Source organism: Mucor velutinosus, assembly GCF_035048745.1.
Source record: "Mucor velutinosus strain NIH1002 chromosome Unknown tig00000041, whole genome shotgun sequence".
Classification (NCBI taxonomy): Eukaryota; Fungi; Mucoromycota; class Mucoromycetes; order Mucorales; family Mucoraceae; genus Mucor; species Mucor velutinosus.
In genome coordinates, this window is record NW_027041905.1 from 2,160,943 (window position 1) to 2,178,079 (window position 17,137).

At 41.8% G+C, this 17,137-nt stretch overlaps 3 protein-coding genes across 3 annotated transcripts; 1 reads left to right on the forward strand and 2 right to left on the reverse strand.

Annotated features, from left to right (window-relative positions):
* Positions 1-250: 250 nt before the first annotated feature.
* On the forward strand, positions 251-2,435 carry VTC4_1 (vacuolar transporter chaperone; the record flags this gene model as incomplete). The annotated part of the gene is made up of 8 exons (XM_064820299.1): positions 251-395; positions 459-571; positions 630-704; positions 758-790; positions 850-957; positions 1,025-1,780; positions 1,839-1,947; positions 2,005-2,435. 8 exons carry the CDS (start codon positions 251-253, stop codon positions 2,433-2,435), a joined length of 1,770 nt encoding a protein of 589 aa, XP_064684219.1.
* An 85-nt stretch (positions 2,436-2,520) lies between these two features.
* ATC70_000894 (uncharacterized protein) lies at positions 2,521-7,721 on the reverse strand (the record flags this gene model as incomplete). The annotated part of the gene is made up of 6 exons (XM_064820300.1): positions 2,521-4,945; positions 5,010-6,700; positions 6,759-7,040; positions 7,104-7,506; positions 7,571-7,617; positions 7,701-7,721. 6 exons carry the CDS (start codon positions 7,719-7,721, stop codon positions 2,521-2,523), a joined length of 4,869 nt encoding a protein of 1,622 aa, XP_064684220.1.
* Positions 7,722-11,439: 3,718 nt separating this feature from the next.
* Positions 11,440-16,482, reverse strand: ATC70_000895 (uncharacterized protein; the record flags this gene model as incomplete). The annotated part of the gene is made up of 1 exon (XM_064820301.1): positions 11,440-16,482. One exon carries the CDS (start codon positions 16,480-16,482, stop codon positions 11,440-11,442), a length of 5,043 nt encoding a protein of 1,680 aa, XP_064684221.1.
* Between the last annotated feature and the right edge of the window lie 655 nt (positions 16,483-17,137).

Below are 17,137 nucleotides of genomic sequence, written 5' to 3' on the forward strand. Positions count from 1 at the left end.
AGCACATTGATTGAGTCTATTTCAGCGTGGCAGTGGATACAGCATGGAACAGATCAATAGCAAGACGATCATACACATTATTTCAGCTGAGGTAGCCAATGGCATATCCATCAATTGAAATGCGGTGATTTTTATGTAGACCAAATGACGTCGTGGAAAGTAAATTACTTTCGAGTACTACATCAGGTTTCAAGTTTAGGATTGCCAAGCAAAACACCTTTCTTTTTCTTCATTTCATATATAAACAACTATGAGTTTTCACGTTAATTTTACGACTCACGGGCCAGAGCTCAATGCTGCTTATCAAGCTGTCATCAGCGAAAAGGACGATACCAACTGGTTGATTTATGCTTATGATAAAGGCACCTATGACTTGCGAGTGCAAGCAACCGGCGGTATGTAGCAGATTGTGTGTGAATACAGGTGTGCATCATGGTTTGACACTGTGTATATGATAGACGGCGGTCTCGAGGAACTCACTGATGAATTCTCGGATGGCAAGGTCCAATTTGCTTATGCAAAGGTAATTGACCCTAATACTGAGCTTCCCAAGTTTGTATTTATTGGATGGGTAAGGTTTAATATTGAGGCTGTAACAAGACACAATCTTATTGAAATGATCATTTTAGTGTGGCAGTGGTGTACCAGAGCTGAGAAAGGCCTTCTTCAACTCTCAACTGAGCGATGTATCCAAGTTTTTCAAGGTAAATGGTGAGAGTGAGTCGCAGGAGAGATATTCATGCTGAATTTCACATAGAGCTTCCACGTTCAAATCAATGCTCGCGATGAGGCAAGTGTTCATTCAACTAAACTTGCATGCAGAATAACCAACCCTATTATTGCCTCTAGGCTGATGTAGAGCCTGAACTCATCATGAAGCGTGTCGCCGAGTCTTCTGGCGCCAACTACAGTGTGCACAAAGAAAGCGCCAAACCCCAGGCCCGAGTAACTCCTGTTGTAAGTTATTGAATGAAAACGTCTGTAGCAGGACGTTTTAGTCTTCTCACACACCTCTCCATTCCAGGGCTCTGTATATAAAAAGACCGAAATCCCCAACATTGCTGCCATGCAGCGTGAATCCATGACCAAAGAAAACGCACCCAAACCTGTAGGTACTAACTATACACCTATTCAAACTACACCCAAAAAGATGGAACAACGCTGGAACATGGCTCAAAGCCAAGACTCTGGTGCCAATGCTGTTCGTGCAGAGCGTGAACGGTTTGAAAAGGAAGTACGTGATCGTGAGATGCAACAAGCCAAAGTGCAACAACAACAACAACCACAGCAACAAGATGACACCAGTGACAGGCTTCAAGCAGAGGCTGAAGCTACTGCTCGACGTGAGCAAGAGGATGCTGATAGAAGAAGAAGAGAGCAGGAAAACGAGGAAAGACGTGTGCGTGAACAAGAAAACGAGTTGGCTCGTCAAAGAGCACAGGAAGAGGAACGTCAGCGTCAAGAAGAAGAAGAAGAGTATCACCGTCGTCAACAAGCTGAGCAGGAGGATAATCAGAGACGTCAACAAGCTGAGCAGGAGGATAATCAGAGACGTCAACAAGCTGAGCAAGAAGAAAATCAGAGACGTCAACAACAACAGCAAGAAGAGACAGAGAGACACAGACAAGAGCAAGAAGAACAAGAGAGACAACGTCGCAATGCTGAAAGAGAGGAGGCTGAGCATCAACGTCAACAACAAGAACAGCTCAAGAGACAAAAGGAGGAGGAAGAGGAGCGTCAACGACAAGAAGAGGAAGCTCTGCAAGCTCAATTGAACAAGGTAATTCCATCCGTAAGATCAAGCAGTGTAGAAGTGGGAATACTGACATATATATTAGACTGCTGATCGTGCTGTTCATGCATCACAAGCAGCTGGTGCTGCTGCTGCTGCTCCCTCTGGACCACATCAAGGTATCTCGGCTGTTGTGTTGTTTGAGTATGATGCCAGTAAGTGAGACATGTAGTGTATACTTGGTTCGATACCAACGCCTTTCAATCACTCAGGCGAAACAAATGAAATGTCACTTGTGGAAGGAGAAGTAGTAACTCAAATCGATCAAGTGGATGAAGGCTGGTGGTTTGGTGTCAGCGAGGATGGAAAGAAGCAAGGTCTCTTTCCTGCCAACTATGTTCAAATTTTGGAAGAAGAGCAACAACCTGCTGCTGCTGCTGCTGCTGCTCCCGCTGCTGCTGATATTCCCGCCGCACCACCTGTGCCTGTTCATCCTGAAGAGCCCAAGCAACAGCAAAGCCAAGGAAATGTTGCCATTGCCCTGTATGATTACTCTGCCGAAGAGGACAATGAAATCTCTTTTGCTGAAGGTGATACCATCACTCAAATTGAATTTGTCAGTGAGGATTGGTGGCAAGGTTTAGCTGCTAACGGTAAAACTGTTGGCTTGTTCCCTGCCAACTATGTTGAATTGAAGCAGTAGTAGCTCGTTTAGATGATGAATAAAAGCACATTGAAATGAATTGAAAGTTTATTATTGTATACATGTATCAAAAAGATCTATCTCATCAATACCCCTTGAATTTCGTCTCTGCAATGCTCAAGAGTTCAGCATATTCACCACTGCGTTGACACATTTGTTGAAAGATACTGCCGTCTCTTGTCATGAGTGCGTAGGGTGTATCAAACTCCTTGACTTGGCCTTGATCCAACACTAAAATACGGTCGTAGTCAGCCACTGTGCGAATACGATGCGCAATGCAAAGCAATGTGGAGTCTGTAAACTCCCGTCTGATGGTTTCTTGGATTTGATGATCTGTATCGAAATCCACAGACGAAGTAGCTTCATCCAGGACAATCAGCGATGTCTTTTTCACAAGTGCTCTTGCCAAGGCGATTAGTTGTCGTTGTCCTTGAGACCAATTGCTTCCTGAGCCGGTCACTGGGGAGTCGAGTGTGATCATGTTCTCGGTATTTACAGATGAGGACGAAGAAGCTAATGGATGGGTAGGTTCTTGTTGCTGCTGTTGCTGACCGTCGATGAGATGCGATCGTCTCAATGCAGCCCAGAGAACAGCATCGTCGTATTGCCCAAACGGATCCAAGTTGCTTCTCAAAGTACCAGAAAAGAGCACAGGGTCTTGAGGGATGATGGTGAGTCTTGATCTCAAATCATCCAAGCCAATGGAGTGAATGTCGATGCCGTCAATCAGGATGCGACCTGATGTAGGCTCCATGAAACGAAAGAGGGACATGGCCAACGTGGACTTGCCTGAGCCTGTTCTGCCTACAATACCAATCTTTTCTCTAGGCCTGGTCTCAAATGATACATCACGAAGCACAGCAGGTGTATCTGGAGCATACTTCATGACGAGACGTTCCACTTGGACTGTGCCCATCTCTGGCCATGAAATGCGAGGCGACGTTGCTGGAATGTGTGCAGGAGGCTCCTCTTCGATATCCAGATACTCATGAATACGTTCAATGGCATTCATGTTCATTTCATTGATAGCATACATACGCACCACCCAGAGTACGTGGTGCGTGAATGTCAAGGCATAACTCAGTGACAGACCAGCTAAACCAGGGTTGATCCAGTCTCTTGAGCCAACAAGCACAGCACCCGTACAGAAGCTCACAAATGCGCCCAGCACATCCACACGACAATGCAGCCATCGATTGGTAGCCCACATCCACAAGAAGGGTCTGTTATTAGCATCAATGCGCTTGTAGTTTTCTTCAGTGAATCGACGTTGACATCCAAACGCACGAATGGTAGCTACACCCAACACTGTCTCATTGAATTGCACATAGATAGGGCTTCGAGACACTGAATTCAGACGCTTCATGTCGCGCGATGTCTTGAGATAGTAAACACCCACTGATCTAAACATGAGCGCTACAAAGAAGCCAGGTACAATGAAGACAGGTGTAATGACAGAGACCAAGACAATGACATAGATGGTGGCAATGATAGAGTAGAGCAGATATGAGAGCGACGGAGCAAGTGCTTGATCTACCGTCTCCAAATCAGAGGAGAATCGATTAACAATGCGGCCCAGGGGTGTGACATCAAAGAAGCGTACTTTGGCACGTAGGATGCGATCCAGCAATTGGGAGTGGATGGTGCGAGAGGCACGCAAGGATCCAAGGAAGAGGATAAGCGATCGCATAGTAGTCAGACCCAGTGAGAGCATGCCAATCAAGAAATAGATGCCGAGATAGTAGCCTACATCCACAGAGCTGCCGTCTTGGATCTCTTGGGCAAATGATTTAACAGATTCAGGCACCAAATAGTGAAGCTTGTTGGCCAGATCAAATTTACCAGCGTTGCCAACTTGCCCCATATATGCGAGTGCAGTGAAAATACCGTTGCTGTTTCGTGTGTAGGCAGCCGTTATGTTGGAAATGGTGTCATATGCGGCAGACCATACTTTGATCCAGTAATCTTGGCCGAGAATCGATGCCTGAGCACAGCAAAACAGCAACAAGACAGAAGCCCAAAACAAAAACCCACCAGAGGCATGATAGTAGGTACCATAGACAGCCCACTTGACACTGCCTTCAGCGCGCGTTTCTTCTTTTACCAGCTTGCCAGCACCATCCGTAGCAGAGAATACATCGTTGTGAGAGCTGACTTGTTTGGGCACTGTTGGGATAGGGCCATCTGCTGCAGCTTCCTCATTGGCATCGATTTGTTCCATATATCCTTCCTGCGAGAATTCGTTGCCGAGTGCACCCGATTTAATCACATCCAGAGGCTTACCAGCAGCAGCCACAGACCCAGATTCTTCCAGAGCAACGACATAGCCAGCACCACGAATACAGAGGCCAACATGATGTGTAACAAGAATGACAGTACGGTGGCGCATGTAATCACCCATCAAACAGTGTTGGTAAAGATGCTTCGCTGTGTGTGCATCTACAGCGCTGAGACAATCGTCCAAAATCACAATGTCTGCTTGAGAATAGACAGCTCTTGCAATAGCCACTCTAGTGTTCATAGGATGCTGGGTGAGTATAGGTGCTTCAATGTCTGATAGTGTAGACAGCTTACCTTTGCTTTTGTCCACCACTGAGTGTGATACCCTTTTCGCCTACTTCGGTTGAATCGCCAAACTCCAGAATTTCGAGATCTCTTGTCAAAGCTGTCATGTAGAGAATATTTTCGTAGCGTTGCTTGTCATAGGGAAGACCAAACAAGATATTGTTCCTGATACTACAGTTTTGAAGCCATGCAGTTTGAGCGACATAGGCAATGCCAGACACAGCACCACCACCATTACTATGGCTGCAGGACTCATAAGCTGATATGGGTTCTTTTCTAGGTAGGATGGCCGCACCAGACAGACAGTAGGTTTCACCCAGCAGACTGAGCAAGAGTGTCGTTTTACCAGAGCCAGTAGGACCACACACAATCGACATTTGATTCAAGGGGAAGGACAGGTTCAAGTTCTTGATCTGAGGCACAGCAGGTTCATTCCCCTTGCTTGGTGAGTTCCAGCTGAAACTAGCATTATTAATGAAGCCAATATGTGTGCTGGATGTTGTATTGGGAGCAGGCAACTTGACTTCTTCTTCTGCTAAAAAGGTTTCAATACGATTCAAAGAGACATTGGCTTGCAAGATGAATGAGGTAATGACAGGAAGTTCATCCAATGTGGTTTTAAAGTTATTAAACAAGGCCAACGCAGTGAATGCAGTGGATGCTGTCAGAATAAAGACGCGAGTGTAAGCGTAAAAGACAGCGACCATAATCAACACAGGGATGATAAACCAAACATTGCCAATCCACATGAAGCTCATCAAACGAGCACGAACGACTTTGAGCTCTGCGTCTCTGGCCTCCATCACACGCGCACGAAACTGCTTTTCCCAGGCAAAGAATTTGACAATACGAATAGCAGAAAGCAGCTCATTCATGAGACCTATACGCTTGTCTGTGCATTTCATGGCAGCGTGTTGCAGCTTTTGGAAATGTCTGCTCAGGACAAACGTAACAGGTTGTGAAAGACAGATGATCAAGACACCCCACAAAGAGGCACTGCCCAAAAGCTTGTACAAACTCCAGATACAAATCGTGATTTGGATGGGGAAACAGTAAGTGTAGAAGATATACGCTATCAGATCACCCAATTTTTGCGCGTCCACAGAGAGCAAGTTGTTAACATTGACCTTGGGCTTTTCCAAATTGATGTTTGTGTCTGATTTACCAGTGCTACCTTCTTCATCTCTGCGTCGGAGCGATTTGCTGTAGACTTCACCAATCACCACAGACTGAATCTGGATACCCAGAGATCGACCAATGTAGAGCGCTTGCTGGTAACATAAAGACTGGCCACAAGACGTCAAAAACAGACATAAAACATAAATAAAAGCAGATGACACTGTTTCGCCCTTTTCACCACCACCATCACCACCATTGCTATTGTTGCCAAGTTCAATGAATTTGATGATTTTGTTGAGGAAATAAGGTGGACCAAACATGAGAATAGACCAGCCAATACAGTAAAAGAATTGAATGGTCAATGCTGTCTTGAACGTGGATAGCAGCTTCAAGGCCATGGTAGCTCTCTTTTGGAGTCGATACAGTGCCAGTGTATTCTTGGCTCTCTTTTCGGGTATCAGCTCCAGTAAATCATCGTCGTTGAGTGTGTTGCGATTACCCTTTTCCAACATGGGAGATACCCAGGAGAACATGAATTGCGAGTAGAAGGAAGACCAAGCTTCACCAGACATTACACGGCCCTGATATATATGTAAAACATGAGTCTGCGTAGATCATTGTTATACTAGAGAAACTCACTGTATCAGCAATGATAGGTTCAGATGGGGCATATCGACTTTCATTTGAAACAATCACCAAGAGCAACAGTGTGATGATGCCATACATCATTTCATGCTCATAACGATGGCTGATTTCCAAGATATCGTGTATCTGATAATAGGCTGAGAGATTGATTAATTGAATGAGAAAGTCTGCAACGTAGAGATAGTTTAGGTGTGTGCAAATGTGATCAGACAATGATTTGCCACTGATGGTGAATGACAAACTGATGTTGAGTACAGCGAGAACGACAGCGTACGCCTATGATATAGAATGAAATCAACGCCTTGCACAAGAAAAATATCACTGATTAGATAGACGTACCCAAAATACAATGCGTGCATAATACATGCGGATCAGATCATTATACGTTCCTTCAATCACTGTATCCATATTTGATTCATTCATTGACAATGCCATGTATACCAAAAATCCAAGCTGTGTGCCTGACATCAGAAGTCGCATCCAATTGTAGACTGACCATGGTTGGCTTGATGCAAATTTAGAGGGTACGACTGTATCTGAAGAACTCACATCATCACTGTCTTCACCACTGCTGTTGTTGCTGGATGCGGATGTCTCTGTTGCTCCGTAAAATGCATGTGTATGCTGATTGATAGGTTTATATTGTGATGGGGTGCTCTTTTTGTAGTGACAAATCAACTTGAAAAACAATGTGGTGAAAGAGATTATTACTAGCACGACCAATACAGCTGTATTCAGATATCTAAGTGGGTATGTAAAATTAAGACAGTGCTCCCCCGGATCATCCATGATCCATCACTACGTACCTTTCTCGATAACAAGGCGTCAGGAAATGACCCTCTAGCCAAGGTCCCTACATCATACACAGATGTTCATTATTACTCATCCCTGCCAACATGCAATATCTACTGTACTTGTGCAAAGATATAAACGTACCCAAAAGCTGCAGTCTTCCATTAAGGTTATAATTCAGAAGATGAAAAATAAAAGAAACAAAGACTATAATCAGGTTAATGCAATAACAGAATTTATAATTGCAGAGAAAGGGAGTACAAATTACCAACTAGAGAGCCACTTTTTCGCCGGTGGAATGGAGACATTTCAAAAACTGGTAGTTTATTCCCATTGTAGTTCATCGTAGTTTGAATACTCGGGTCAATGTTTTTTCTGCTATTATCAATACATTCATGAATCTGGCTTACTAGATGTGTGCAGGATCATCATTAGATTTTCATTTATTATGAGTGATTAATATCCAAGGAAATTTGGAAAGGCCATCGAGTTTGATTGCCGTCTAAATGATCAAGCCATTCATTAAGAATACACCATCTGCGACAAAATCGCCATGTTTAACATTGAGCTTTCATTGTAAGTTGTTCCTATAGATACCGTCGCGTATTAAATTCTGTCAGGGATAAGATGTACAAGATTACGATAATATAGCTTGCTCATCAAATCAGCTCTATTTTATTAGCTCCAAAAATGGTTCAAAGATCCTACTTGGAGTAGAGTAGGAATAGTTTATTGAAACTGGATATGGCACATATGATGCAATCCACAGAGTTTTGGAGATTGTTTCCAATCCTTAGCAGTTGTGAAAGTCCTGATCTTCTCGATGAAATTCAACATCACTCAACACCACTCAACATTTCTATTTCACTAAATGGAATCATGTGAAGGAAAAGATGAATCTAAAGTCTTACTGTTGTGAGCTCGAATGGTGGCCAAGCTCTGGAATTGGCTCTTCTGATATTTGGAAATAGTGCTGGAGAGCAGCTTGTAAGATGGTCAAGCACTCGCATTACTGCAGTTGCGTAATAGATGAGATGTATAACTGACACGTACGTGATAATGGCCACGGTATACTATTCGGAAAAAACAGATGAGGTAAACAGGGTTAAAGCTGAATGTCTACTATTCTTTATAGGTATGATTTACGGATTGCTTTTATACCCGGCTAGAATGGCGTTCCTCCCATGCTGAATTTTGGTAACAACCTTCATTTATGCTAAATGATAATTACTGCAGACATAAATGATCAATTTAGATATCTTTAGTTGCTTTTGGAAATACAGTATTAATTACTTCAATCCATTATTATTCATTCCCTTGTCATATAAAGAATACCTTACTGGAAATTAGCTTATGCGATTATTATATTTATAAATTGAAGAATTGATTGACAAATGCTACATATGTGTATAGCTAATATCTGGGTCAAGCCAAGCTTTGGGATGATAGACGAGCGTTTTACGCCACGATGATAGCTTGTCTGTCACTCACGAAATTTTTTTGGCATTAGCATGAAAACTCGTAATTAGATCATGTGCAACCAAAAACCGGCTTGTCTACTAGAGCTTTACCAAAGCTTACCTTGAGCTCTGCTCGTGTAAAAAAAAAATAGCTTAGGGGTAATTGCGAATAATGAAGCGATACACAGGACGTTGGAGCATTTTGCAATGAAAACCGCTTGGCCATACCTTGCTTCACTATCGTTTGGCAAAGGTTTTAAGCTATGCTGCGCACTTTACCAAGAAAGGCGAGCAGCTTTTTCATGCCCTATGTTGGCGCTAGAGACTTCATATTAGGACGATTATATGCCCACTTTGAAGGGTTGCTAATAAGGGTATAAACGGACTTTTAGTCGCTGCAGTGGTCGTCAAATGATTGAGTAAAGTGTAAAGTAATAACCAATACAAAAAACCCGTGTTTCGACGTTTCGACACTAGTATCTCTACAACTGTCAATTCAACCAGGCTGCAGTGAAATCAGGTTTAAATATATTTCACAAAAAAAAAAATAAAGCAATAGTAAAATACAATAGAAATCAACTGTATTTTATTTGTGTGTAAAATGAACTGAAGATCCTAGAACTGAGTGAAAAAAAGAAGAGTATTTATACATTTGCAACTAGTGCAACTATGGCAGCAGGGCATAGTTGTCATATTTGAATATGCTTGTTATTGATTTGATTTTATTTGGATAAAGATAACATCTCTTATTACGACCATCATGGGTGTGGTTGAATACACTGTGATCAGGAGTGATTCATTCACACGATGTGCGATACAAGCGTGTATCTTTACTTTAGTAAGTTTAAATGGTTGTTGATGTACATTTGAGCGCTTTTATTAATAGATCCAAATAGCATGAATTTGAATGAGTGCTATTTGATGAATTTCAGTTTTCAATCAAGTTGCGTTTGGGTGGCTATTTCATTACACAGGCTTCTTTTCTATTAGTTAAATGTTTCTTTCATGTGTTTGCTCTACAAAATGAAATCTACTGCGATGCACCCTTTCAAAAATGGAGTTTGCCATGGCAAAAGTAAGTCTTTTTTCTTTAATAGCAAGAGTACAGAAGCGACCATAAGGTGCTACGTCTATAAAATAAAATAAATCCAGGGCGTATATTGACTAATGTTGGCGCACAACAGAAAACTTATATGCATCACTACTGTAGCAAAAAAAATAGCGTTTGAGTGATTGATTTTAGATAATTTGCCTTTTCGGCAGTGTAGCTCTGTGAAACCATTAGAACTAGATTTTAATATAGTCTGTGGATATTATCGTCCCTTGTATCATAGGGATTGTACATATCACGGGTATCTATTCGCTTAAATTTGATGCAAACTACGTTGTTTGCTCCTCTTCCTTCTCCCCCCATTTTGCTGACAACGACTCAGCGTGTCAGGCATCAACCATTTCTCCTGAATTATGAGTGTCCACCGTTTTGAATAGACTTTCAGTCTAGTTTTACGGCTAGGTATGGTATCCTTGTTGTGGACGTCCATCAAAAATGTCCTGTTAACCTGATGAGAGCCTAATTCAATCCGAGCAAGTCATTAGTTTCAAATTTGCCTAATATTATTGACGCTCAAGTGTAAATTACTGAAATCGCGCGTTTCAAAAAGTAAGATCTGAGCCTTGGAATTAGAATAAAAGCGCCTATTACTTAGAAAATGAGTTCAGTACAATGCAGAACGTCTGATTCATTAGACAGAAGCGTAATTTTCTTACTCTTCTGGCAACGCAACTCACTACGCCGTCGTTTTAAGTCGAATTCTGTTCAAATCTATCACTACGGCCCAACTGATGTTCTCACAGAACATCGATGCGCTCTTTTGGGAACATCGATGTTCTCATGAGCACATTGATGTTCTCATTTGAGAAGGTGTAGTTTTCCACAAGAATAAAATGGTTTTAATAGCTAAACTATAATATTGTAGGCAACAGAGAGACTTTTATTATCTGTAAGATTCATAAAATTACTAAACGTATTATAAATTGCACGAGAAAATGGCAATTTAAAATTACCTAATAACTACTTATTAAAGTAAAAGAATATATTTCAATAAGATATTCGAGTAGTTTAGTGGGAAGAACGACAGATCCACAACCGATAGGTTGTGGGTTCGACCCCGTTAGGAGCATTCTTTTTTTTTTCAAATTTCTGAAAATCGATGTGCTCATATGTCATTAATAGAGATACGGTTATTGAGTAGACCTTGGCAAATGTATATAAAAGAATAGAATTGAGATAAAAGATGATCTTTATTGTTTTGCAAACTGATTTGATATTTATACTAAATTAAAAGGTTACACACAAAGACTATGTGTACCTGACACTACCTTCCTCCCAAAAGAAAGTACGGGTAGGCAAAGAAAAAAAAATTCTATTTTGCTCTAGCAACACGAGGAATATACCAAGATTTTTGGGGTTTGGCACCATCATACTGGACAGAATGGAGACGATCCGTGTGAACCCAGGAGTTGTAGACTTTTCCTTCGATTTCTTGAATTTGGTAGATGTTGTAATCCAAATTTGTTTTCAAAATTACATATGGACCCATCCAATTGAACTCCAAACCCTTCTTGGATTCATGCCTCAACATGACATAATCCCCCACCTCAAAAATTTGGGCCTTGTTGCTCTTGAGCGCAGCATCCCATCGTTCCTTGTCCTTGCGAGCCTGTAGTATCATCTGTTCCTTGGCCTCAAATCGCTTTTCCTTGAGATCACGAATGCGAGCAAGAACATCTTCAGCAATCAATTCAGGGTCTTCCTCAGTTAAAGGATCCATAAAAGGACGACGAGAATCGCCAGGCAACACAGGCTCTTGACCATAGACCAGGTAAAAAGGACTATATCCAGTAGTAGCATGCTTGCGGATACGACAAGAGAACAGTGATGAATCCACATATTCATCCCAAGAGTGAACCAGTCCTTTGACATACTTAGTTAACATGTGTTTGAATGTTTGATTCAATCTTTCACACTTTGAGTTGGTACGCGGATGGAATGCAGAGGTAAGCATGTGCTTTGATCTAATCTTGTGCATATATTGCTTGAGAATCTTGCTGAGAAAATTTGCACCACGATCACTGACAACTTCAACAGGACAACCAAATTTCATCACAATCTCTTCATAAATGAACTTGACAATTTCATCCGCAGAAGCAGATTTTAGAGCACGAGCGATAGGCCAATTTGTAGCATAATCTACAGCCATCAGAATCCAGCGATTACCATTACCAGTAGTGGGCAGTTCACCAATGAAATCAATGTGCCAACGAGCAAAAGGAGCAGGAACTTCAAGTGGCTTCATGGGAGCATGATGGGTACCTTTCTCGTTACGAGAGTGCAGTTGACATTCAGGACAAGTCTTTAGCCAATAATTAATATCTTTGCGCATAGAGGGCCACCAGACACGTTGCTTCATCAAATGATATACCGTTAATTGACCCGAATGGCCAAAACCACGATGAAAATCTTCAATCAGATCAGCACGACGAGCAAAAGTGATAAATTTCAGTTTGGAAGCCTCTCTACCCGTAGCCTCAAGGTTCAGCCGATATAAGACATTATCAATTATTTCAAAATTGGATTCCTCCTTTTCCAGTTGAGCACGCCATTTTTCGGGCCAATCTTCCCGCTTCTTCTTATAAAATATAGGCCAATCTTGACAAGGATCAGTGAGCAGCGAAGTATCAGAAGGTTGTAACACTTTGTTCAAAATAGTGGTAGACATTTCATATAGGAATTCAGGTTCCATTGACACCGGATCAGGCTCACAATCAGGACCTTCACGACGACTCAAGGCATCCGGAACGACATTATCAACACCCTTCTTGTAGACCAAAGATGGCTGATACATTTCAAGATCTTGCATCCAGCGGACCAAACGAGGAGACACTTTACTTGACGACTTGTAATACTGCAGAGGACGATGATCCGTAAATACTTCATACCCAGACCCTTCCACAAAACAACGCCAAGTCTTGCATGCGAACAAGATAGCTAGCAATTCACGCTCTTGAGTTGGATAGTTCCTTTCAGCATCAGACAGCTTTTTCGATATAAAAGCAACAGGTTTCCAGGCATCATCACACTTTGGATCTTGTTGCAACAAGACAGCACCCACAGCATAATCACTAGCATCACACTCAATGCGGAACGGACGAGACATATCAGGCATTAGCAGCACAGGAGCAGAAGTAATCAGAGACTTGATGGTATCAAACGCCTTTTGACAATCATCTGACCAATCAATCTTGCGATTCTTAGGACCAACACCTTTAGTCAAATCAGTAATACAAGCAGCCACAGCAGCAAAGTTGGGCATGTACGTAGAGTAGTATTGGCAGAGACCCATAAATTTACGCACATCATGCACAGTCTTGGGCGCAGGCCACGAAGCAATAGCATCTACCTTCTTCTGAGACGGCTTGATGCCTTGACCAGCAACAATATCATGACCCAAAAAGGTGATTTCCTTGCGATTAAACTTGCACTTGGCTTTGGACACTACCAGACCAGCTTCCTGTAACTTCTTGAATACTAGATGTAGATGTTTCTTGTGTAGTTCAATGTCATCACCCTTTGTATAAATCAGACAGTCATCAATGTAGCAAATCACGAAATCATCAAGATATTCCTTCAGGACATCATTCATCAAATACATCCATCTTGCACCCGAATTTTTTAATCCCATCGCCATGACCGACCAAGAAAATTGACCATACCTGGTGTTGATCGCACTCTTGAGCGAATCAGAAGGAGTTAGTCTTTGCTGCCAGAAACTACTAGTCAGATCGATGGAGCTCATGAAGGTGACACCATGTAACTGTTCCAAACATTCATCAATACGAGGCAAAGGCACCCGTTGAGCCACCGTCTTGGCATTAAGAGCGCGATAATCGCAGACCATTCGCAATGAACCATTGGGTTTCTTGACAAAGAGTACAGGACTACCCCATTCCGACACACATGGTTCAATGAATCCTTTACTTAGTAAATCATCCAATTGTTGTCGCAATTCCTTCAATTCCAATGGAGACATCCTGTAAGGTGCCCGAGAAATAGGCTTGGTACCAGGCTCCAACTCAATCATTTCACCATCAGTACGACGAACCGGAGGCAACGTATCCAATGATCCCTTGAAAACATCAGGATAGGCTTCAGCAAACTCAGCACACCAGGCTTCATTCTCCTTGTCTTGATCCGTCAACACCACATCCACATTGTTCAAATCCAAAAGACCATGCAATTCCCTTGGGGAGACCAGAAAACACTCCTCCACTTGTTTCTTTCTCAACAACCTCTCAAATTGTCTTGCAGTAATCACAAAATTACAATCATCAACATCATCAATACCCTCAGATCCAACAGTAACATCACCGTCAACTCCTGCATCAACCCCAGAACCCATAAATTTACCCTTAGATCCCACAAAATTAACATCGGCATCAACCATATCTGTACCACGAGTAGAACCAATCTTATTAGTATCAGCATCACCAAACGTAGCATCCATAGCAGCGCCAGCATCACCAGATTCCAGAACCACCTCTTGATTGTGTAGTAGATTTTTGGGCTTCGTCTGCGTTTGAATTGGCATAATTAATGTAGAACCACCATTGGGAAGCTTAATTGACCATGAACTATGGAACCAATCAGGAATAGGTTGAACCTGACGCAGCCATGAGTTGCCCAAAATCAGATCAAATTTTGTATCAAATACATAAGCTTCCATATCATCCGTATAATCACTCAATTGTAAAGAGAAAGTGGCAATAGATGAGATAGCAGATTGATGGCCATTAGCAGTTTCCACGGCTTGACCTTTGACAGCTCTTGATTGTGTAACCACGGAGGACAGTTTCGGACTAATATAATTAGCAGAAGCACCAGAATCAATCAATACAGAGCACAAATGGCCATTCACCCAACCATTGTACAGGGGCAATTTTGTATCAATTTTACCAGCAGACATCACAAATTCCAGATCCTTCTTGATTAGAGTATCGTCAATTACCAGAGGTTCAACATACGACTTAGAGGTAGGTAAGACACAATACAAATAAGCAGAATAATCAAAGTCTTTATTGTCTTCAGAAGCACCATCAAAGCCATGATCAATGTTGCCAGCCTCGGCATAATTCAATTGCTGTCGAGGTTCAGAAGGACAATCCCTCATGTAATGACCGAAACCTTCACAGTTGTGACATTGTACATTAGCACGATCACCATTACGAGCACGGCCACCACGCCCACCACGATGCTGTTGGCCGCCACGACTACCCCGAGAGCCATTGTAACTTCCACGAGTATTGCCACGACCACCACGAAGGCCATTAAAATCCCTACGATTGCCGCCTCCAAAACCACCACGAGCGCCCATTGCAAAACCACCACGACCACTAGAGTTGTTCCAAGATTTCATGATGTTGTATAATTCACGGCGCTCCATCACCGACAAATCCATTGGATCATCCACCTGAAGATCCATAGTATCCACCGAAAAACCCCGAGAAATAGAGGAACTGGAATCTAAACGATTTCCTTCATAGTTATGAGCAGCACGGATGGCCTCAGTTAAAACAGGCTCTTCCATGTAAATGCTGTCCTTGATGTGAATTCGAGCGTTGGGATCTCGAAGGCCAGATAAAAACTTGTCAACTGCTTCTTCGTCTGTCATTCTTGGAATACTGAGTTTGATAGTCATGAATTCTTGAACATATTGAGCAATGGTAGACTTCTGTCGTAAGGCGCGCATGCGATCCCGAGCAACCGAGATAGCATTATCCGGTTTAAAAAATGCTCTTAATTCGGTCTTGAAGTGTAACCAATTAGTAGGCGCAGAATTTAGCAAACGCAGATTTTGATACCAAACTTTGGCAGCACCTGTCAAAAGAGTGATACCTAATTTGGCAATTTTATCATTATCAAACTTCTTGATATCCGCAAAGTCTTCGAGCGTCTGGATCCAAGATTCAATAATGAAGGGATCCCTTGAACCATTGTAACTTTTGGGCCGTTCCAAAAACTCGAAATCGTCTTCCTTGGATGTCTTGGCAAGGATTACCTCCTTCAAGATTTCAGCAAGCTTTATAATGTCACTACTATCACCAGTAGTACCTAATGGACTCCCATCTTGTTCAGTCAAATTATTGTCGTTATTGTTATTGTCTAAGTTAATGTTGTCTAATCCAAACCACTTTTTTGCGATACTTGTAGCTAGTTGATTCCAATGTTCTTGTCTAGCTTTTGATGATTTGATTCTTTCTTCTTGAGTAAATTGACCCGGTCTTGTTTTTCTGAACTTGCTGTTATAAGCTTCGATATCACTTTCAAATTTTAGTATTTGAACGACTCTTTCTTCTATTTCAAATTGGTTCTTGAGTTTTTTGATTTCTTCCTCAGTCAAGCTATTCATTCACAAATAAATAGTTTCAAATAAATGATCAAATGGTTCTGCTGCTACCAAATGTCATTAATAGAGATACGGTTATTGAGTAGACCTTGGCAAATGTATATAAAAGAATAGAATTGAGATAAAAGATGATCTTTATTGTTTTGCAAACTGATTTGATATTTATACTAAATTAAAAGGTTACACACAAAGACTATGTGTACCTGACACATATAAGAATATGGATGTGCTCACATGGGAACATTTCGGATGTTCTCATAAGAACATCGGCCGACTTATAATAGATCTTTAGGAACGCCGATGTTCCCATATGAGAGCATTTTTCACCTTTCGGGAACATCGATGTGCTCATTTGAGAACATCAAGTAGATTCTCATATGAGCACATCGATGTTCTCATGAGAACATCAGTTGGGCCGTAGTGCTAGCAATTTTCAAGCACGAATAACTCATGCCACAAAGCGTTTTGAGCGCTTGGAATAGCATCGCATGCCTCCTCTTGGCCACGCTTTATTTCCTGATGCTTTATCTCAATTTTTTTTGGGTCATTGCAAATTTATGAAAATCATCGTTTTTCCATGAGTATTAGCAAGGGAAAATTCTTGAAAATCAAACAATCGTGTTTTTCACCCCAAAAACGAAGACTTTTTCTATGATAC